Source organism: Mirounga leonina, unplaced genomic scaffold, assembly GCF_011800145.1.
Source record: "Mirounga leonina isolate KUSES-001 unplaced genomic scaffold, KU_Mleo_1.0 Mir_165, whole genome shotgun sequence".
Classification (NCBI taxonomy): Eukaryota; Metazoa; Chordata; class Mammalia; order Carnivora; family Phocidae; genus Mirounga; species Mirounga leonina.
The window spans coordinates 4054805-4062257 of record NW_023270415.1 but is presented as its reverse complement, the minus strand read 5'-3'; the positions used below and the strand labels follow the sequence as shown (position 1 = coordinate 4062257).

Here is a 7453-nt window from a genome sequence, read left to right as displayed (position 1 = left end):
CACACACACACACACACAAGGAAATACCATGTGAGGATTGCAATTATGCTGTCAAGGAACTATCAGGCACTAGGAGAGAATCCCAGAACAGATCTGTCCTTAGTGCCTTCACAGGGTGCATGGTCCTACTGACACCTTGATCTCCTATTTCTAGCTTCCAGACCTGCAAGCTAATAGACTTCTGTTGTTTATGCCACTCAGTTTGTGGTACTTTATTACAATAGCCTTAACAAACAAATACAAAGATGATGAATTTCAAGTTGAAACAGTTGGGAAGATTAAAAGCTACTGGACACTGAGAACTAAGACTCTTATTCTGCTTATGGTTAAATAAGGATACCACTATTAGAATGGCCAAAATGCTGGTGAAGATGTGGAGCAAAAGGTATTCACATTTATTACTGGTGAGAATGCAAAGTCACTTTGGAAGAAATTTTAATGATTTCTTACAAAATTGAACATACTCTTGCCATATGACATGGCAATTAACCTTCTTGTTATTTACTCAATTTAAAAACTTTTGTTCACATAAAAGCAAACTCAGGCTTGGCCATCTGGGTGGCTTGGTGGGTTGAGCATCAGACTCTTGGTTTTGGCTCAGATCATGATCTCAAGGTTGTGGAATTGAGCCCTGTGTCAGGCTCTGCGCCTAGCATGAATCTTGCTCCAGTTTCTCTCTCCCTCTCCCTCTGCCCCTCAAGCTCATGCTTGCTCTCTCTCTCAAATAAATAAATAAATCTTTTTTTTTTTAAAGTAAACTCACAGAAACTCTTAAATTAAAAATATATATATATTGTTGTATTTTCCTTAAGTGGAATTCACGTTATAACAGTATGTTTCCTCCCTTCTCTCCATACTTGCTCATGCAAGAGGTAGTACCTGCTTCCTGCCTAGAAGACTCTAAAGCTGGTTAGCAGTGTCTCTGACAGAAGATAGGTGGGATCCAGTGGATAAAGGACAAAGATGGTTAGAGAACCTTTGTGGACACAATGAACGGGATCAAGATTGGTATATCCTCTTGAAGGAGAACATACCCAAAAAGACTTTTTGCAGAGAAGTGATCTCATAAAAGAGAGGGAATAATCTCAAAAGATGACATACTGTACATTTCAATTTTGAAAAGGGAAAGGTATGGGGACAGATTGATAGTTTACAGGGGTTGGGGTTAGAAGAAGGGGTTGTCTACAAAGTGCCACTGGGGCATTTATTGGTAAGATTGAACTATGCTCTATTTTTATCTTGGTTGTGCACAATCATATCCACTTATCAAAATATACACAGGACTGTATTCTGGAAAGTTGACATTTTCATATTTAAACTGCAATTAATCTTAAAAATTAAAAAAAATTCTTGAATTCATGATCCTTTTAAAATACATACATAATTCTACTTATTGCTAAAAGGTAGTTAACTTTTAAAAACCCACATTTTGCTATTATTCTTCATACATTCACCCAAAACACACTTATCTATTTGTTTTATATTGTACTTTTTGAAGGAATATATTTATAGAAACATTTAAATCCAGGCACTCGTACCTCAGTAATCAACTAATTATATTTCTTTTGGGATCTATATAAACATGGATATATATATATATATATATATTTAACAACTGGAATAATATAGATATCAACTGGAATAACAACTGGAATAATTGTTTTAAAGTGAATCCGGTAATCACTCTCTTTTATGACACTGTTATTACCTGAAGGACAACTGTGGTCTTCTCGGTTACAAATGGGCAGATGATGATGCCCTGTCAGACCAATTCTCTCAATGTAGACTTGGCTCACAATGGACCACTGAAAATATCAAAGTTGTCATGTTTTCAAAAGTCATAAGTCTGGTTGTTTAAATAATTTGGCAAACAGCATCTTTCTTCAATCTTTAGGGCCTTTAGGGGTCAGATATCTAATCTTCATAAATATTGCTAAACCAGAACAGATCATGCCCCCAGAGACCTGCACCCCAGGCTGACAGCTCTTATCTGCCTCTGTTCATTGCAGTTAAGTTCCTCAGAATCATGCTCTAAACACATGTGAAACTTACAAATCAAACCCAAGAAGTAAAAAATACAAAAGTAGTAAAAAGTATTTGTTTTTATTTTCCAGTATGCTTCATTATAAAAGGTACAGTTTTATTAGTAGTACATTAATGAACTCAAAGAACGAAGTGACAAGTTTTTTGTCACAGATATTAATTTACATTTTTCAAACATCCACCAAAACAATTAAAAATGAAATAAATATATTTACATTTCATATTTCTGGTATTTTCATTGCATTTTAATATGTATAAAATATATAACATTTATACTATTTTATCTTCAAAAGCAACTTCAAATGTGCAAATAAGTGAATTATGATTTTAAAGTATTAAGGAATAAGAATAAATCATAAACAAGAGTTTTAGAGGTATGAATAAAGCAATTCCTTAAGAAGAGCTCATGAGTACAGCACTATTAAGAGTAGCAAAATGTTATTAATATCGGAACATGTACACTTACCTTAAAAAGTTAAGCACAAGATCATCCTTGTGCTTTTAAAGCTTCTCCACCTGCTGATTTCTAGCAGTAATTCTAAATAATTGTTAGGATTATTACTTTTCCACAATAATAAATCAAGCTTCTCTCAAACCCAGCATTCCATGTAAACAAAGCTTATGAACAAGCTTTGTCATTGTAAATGAAGGAAATGTCTATCTATAAGCCAATGCACCCAAAGGAAAATTTCTCTGCTTACATGGTTAATATGAACTTGATATTTATTTTCAAGTAATTACTTTTCTTCCTGTATAGCGACAGCTTTGTGAGCAAAGACTTTAAAACTCTAAATTGGTACCTGCCTGAAAAATGGGCAAGAATGATAAGCTGGTTGTTCTTCCCTTAAAATAGTGTTGGATGGTAAATGTTGGGGTATACATTACACTCATATTATTTAAAGTATTTTAGAAATAAATATCTGTTGCAGTATAACAAATTAAAAATGCTCCTGCTTCAATATACTTTAGCTTAAATTAATTGTTATCCTTTATTAGGCAAAATACATTATTATAGTAGTTAACAAATACTTCAAATGATATTTGAACTCCCTTCTCTGACCTAAGTACCTATAATATAATATTCCCTTTGAGCTTGCACTATGTACACTATAATGAACCCTTTAATGTGCATATATATGTATATGTATATATATACACATACATACATATACATATATGTATAATGTGTACACACACACACACACATATCCCAAGGCACTGGAGGGGTTAACACATAATTAAGCATTCTGCTATTAAAATGTGCTCTAGTACAAACTAGGATTTCATAAATAAATCTCATGCATCTAAACATAAATTACATGAGAAATAGAGATTTATCTGAGTATTTTGTTAATTTTTAAGTTTTCCCATTCAAATAGTCCAAGTTATAACAAATGACAGTGGTTAATCATTCCACTGTAGAGGAAAATGTTAAGAACTATTTGGTAATTGATGACATCAAAATAATATTTTTCTAATAGGTAGGTGCTCCACTAATGTTAAGTAGCAATTTAGGCCTGTTAGTTTTTTATCAATGGTATCAAAAATAAACACAATATTGTATTATCATAAATTTTAATTCAAGCTACAATTTACAGTGTATATTTAAGTATATTAAATATATGTACTTGAAATATATTCTTCTAATATAATTTGTGGGTAGCATTTTATTATATACAAATACACACATATATGTGTATGTGTGTTGTATAAGGAGATACACACTCATACATATCTCATTGTGCACCTGTTCCTTCATCATACACACTAGCACAGACTAGAAGATTTTTATGATATAACAAAAAGGATATTTAATTAAATTGTCTTTCTGTTATTTAAAATGGAGCTTTTACAAAATCTGACAATATTTATTAAAAATGATTACATAACACGTATATAGGTTTTTAAAACTATTTTTTTCCTTTTGGCTAACTAGCCCATTTCCTATTACCTGTAGACCAGATTATCACACTGTGGACACATAAATGTTGCCCCAATGTGGGGCACACCAAGATACAACTCTAGCTCATAGCAGAGATTCTATAATGAAGTGGCTACTACTGCTTCTGACCCTGAGGCAGATGCCTCTCTCTACTCTTCCCCCATAGACAAAAGAGAGGCTTACTGAAGCCTGCTTTTGGTGGACTTCTGGCTTTAGAATGACTGTTCTATTTGGTGAATACTTAGTCAGCAATAATTCCACAGTATTATCCCAATTATGAACATATATTAATTTTATGGTCAAGATAAAATATATCAAAACTATGTAGTATCCAATTAGCCACAGTTCTTTTAATAAGGTGTCCTTGATCAAACTTAACTCTTGCCAGGTACAATTATGAACCTTCACTTTTTCTTTTCAATTTAGCATGCTTAAGAATTAACCAGACACAAAGTGAATTAATAATTTATGATGATTATGGAAATAGTTTGATAAATTTCAAAACATAACAATTGGGCGCCTGGGTGGCTCAGTTGGTTGAGCGACTGCCTTCGGCTCAGGTCATGATCCTGGAGTCCCGGGATCGAGTCCCGCATCGGGCTCCCCCTGCTCGGCGGGGAGTCTGCTTCTCCCTCTGACCCTCCTCCCTCTCGTGCTCTCTGTCTCTCATTCTCTCTGTCTCAAATAAATAAATAAAAAATAAAAAAAAATCTTAAAAAAATATTAAAGCATAACAATCATGTGTCACTTTTGCAAATAATTTTGTTTCCTTCTTGTGTAATTTTTTTTTCCTATTTAAAAAATAAAAATCAAACCGCCTTATTGGATATTTCATCATCTTCATAAGGAACTATCCAATGTTTGATTTAGTTGGGAACACGTGTGTTAATAAAAAATATATATTTTTTCTTTTTTCTAATAGGCAGCTAGTTGTTTAAAAGCAGATCTCAGTACAGCTGTAGTAAAAGGCAGATAGTGTTTTCCACATTAAACAAATGGTGATATAATACCTGGGATCTGAGTCAGGGGCACATACTCTGATGCTTTCAAACTTCCAGCCTCTTCACATTTACTAAGACAAGATAACTAAAATAACCCACATAGTTTGGCATTATATAGTCACTTTTTATGACATGGTAAGTTAGAAATTTAAAATTTTATATTCATACCTCACCTTATTTTATCATAAAATATTACTAAAATGGGAAAATGTCATTTACCTGAAATAAGTAAAACTGAGACTACACTCTAAGGTCATTTCAGTCATGATTAACTAATAAAATTAGGATTACAAAGAATTGGTTCTCACACAACATTTTTGATATTTTTTCTACACAAGTTTTTGGGGCCACTGAAAATTTATGAAACTTTGATAACAAATCATATTAGGTAAGTATAAATCTCCTTAAGTGAAGGAAAGAACAAGAGGTTCATGAATGTTTCCTTGGTTCATAATTAAATAACACATTTCAGCATATTTGGTTGACACTAGCAGCAATAAAACATTGATATCAGTGATTTAAGGAAAAAGTACATTTTACATTGTGACTATCATAGAATAGATGTATTTATTCTTTTGAAAATCTTAGGAATAGTCGACAATAAGATAAACAGAATTGGAATGCCAGTGTCATTTCGTGGAATGAGAATACAAGGAAAAATCTACATCAGCAAATGAAAAGGCTTTCTTCTTTGATGAATTTTTTTGCATGTTTTTTTCCTTGCTGCCATGTGGTTTTTTGTCTCCTTTATATATCACTCATAATTCCATGATAGGGCATCAGTTCATGATCAGGCCCAACATGTATTTGTCATACAAAATAATCTAAAATACAGAAATAACCATTTAAGTGGTATTTTTATTTATAGGTAGCTTACAATTTTTATATTATTTACATAGGTTGAATCATTCTTTCTTTCGTCTTCACTTTTGACGAAATACTGGTGCAAATAAACTGAGTGAGAACAAGCTGTTATTTTCATTTACGATTGTTCACAAATGCCTTCCAAAACAGAAGTGCTTTTGAGATCCCTTATGACTTTGTTTTCTGCTGAAATTTCAAACTGAATTCACTGTTGACTTGATGGTACCATTGTTTCTCCAGGGTCTAAAATGATGACGATGTCTATTCTCTTTATATAGTCATGGTAAGTGGCAATGCAAAGCTCCATATGTCAAGTTGTATACTTTGCTTTGCTTGTAGTAGCAGAGCTCGCAGCAGCAGAAGCAGTAGTCTGGTGGCCTAAGAAGAGAGGGTCCAAACAAGCTACTTTGGCAGCGAAGAATGAATGAATGCAGTGAAGAACAGCAAAAAGATTTGAAAACTCCAGCTCCTGAAAGGGAAAAAGAAATGTTTCAGATAAAATAAAAATCAATTTCTTTAAAACACATTGACAATAACTAGACAACTAGATAAAAATGAGTTTTTTTTCAAGCTCAACAAACATAATATAATCAGTTAATTCTATCAAATGTATAGAAGCTGTAAACATTTTTGTTCAATATATAAATTTCATATGTATTGCAGGTTTACTTCAAAACATGGCAGTCTAAGAGCTAGAAATACTAAGCATTCTTATTATCTATCTATGAAAGTCATTTCAGTATTGATAAATGCTGGGTAGAAATATATTTGTTATTCTTGATAAAGTACAAAACATGGGAGTAGATTAAAATAAATTTTTAATCTCTTTATACACATTTCAAATGATAAATTTGGATTGAAATAATTTTTAAAATATTCTTCATTATTCTCTAGAATAAGTTACAATTTATCATAAGACACTGAATATGAAATGCTGAAAGCGAGAGGTTATGAATGTTTATGGCACTAGGAACCAAATGGTTCAATTCCAAAATATAATGCATGAAGTAATTTTATTTTTTTATTTTATTTTTTTTTAAGATTTTTATTTATTCATTTGAAACACAGAGATACAGAGAGAGAGTGAGCATGGGAAGGGGGAGAGACAACGGGAGAGGGAGAAGCAGGCTCCCCGCTGAGCCAGGAGCCTGATGTGGGGCTCGATCCCAGAACCCTGGGACCATGACCTGAGCCGAAGGCAGATGCTTAACCATATGAGCCACCCAAGCACCCTGCATGAAGTAATTTTAAATGTAATTAATTTTGATTGTTATACTTGGTTGTTTAAATTTGTTGTACTTCATTGTTAAAAAACAAAAACAAAAACAACACCAAAAAACAACCAAGGCCCACTAATTGTTTGAATTTTTTGAAATATGTTTCCCATTTGGATCCTTAAGGAAATTTGTGGCCCACATTGCAAAAAAAGAAAAAAAGAAAAGAGTTTTGTTTTATTTTTTTTCAAACTAGAAATTATGTAAGACTAGCTTGTAAAATCATGAGGTGATGCTCAACATAGATTTTAAAAGCTGACATCAGCTTGGTGATCAGGTATGGAAAACCATCAGTAGTCCATAGAATGTTTTAATTCCAAGAGGACTGA

At 32.6% G+C, this 7453-nt stretch overlaps 1 protein-coding gene across 1 annotated transcript in view; it reads right to left on the bottom strand.

Annotated features, from left to right (window-relative positions):
* Nucleotides 1–6160: 6160 nt before the first annotated feature.
* The window catches only part of SNTG1 (syntrophin gamma 1), a 956725-nt gene continuing 955432 nt past the window's right edge, over nt 6161–7453 (bottom strand). Inside the window, exon 18 of the mRNA XM_035011136.1 lies at nt 6161–6319. Within this exon, the coding sequence (XP_034867027.1) occupies nt 6161–6319 (159 nt within the window). The remainder of the gene's footprint in view (nt 6320–7453) is intronic.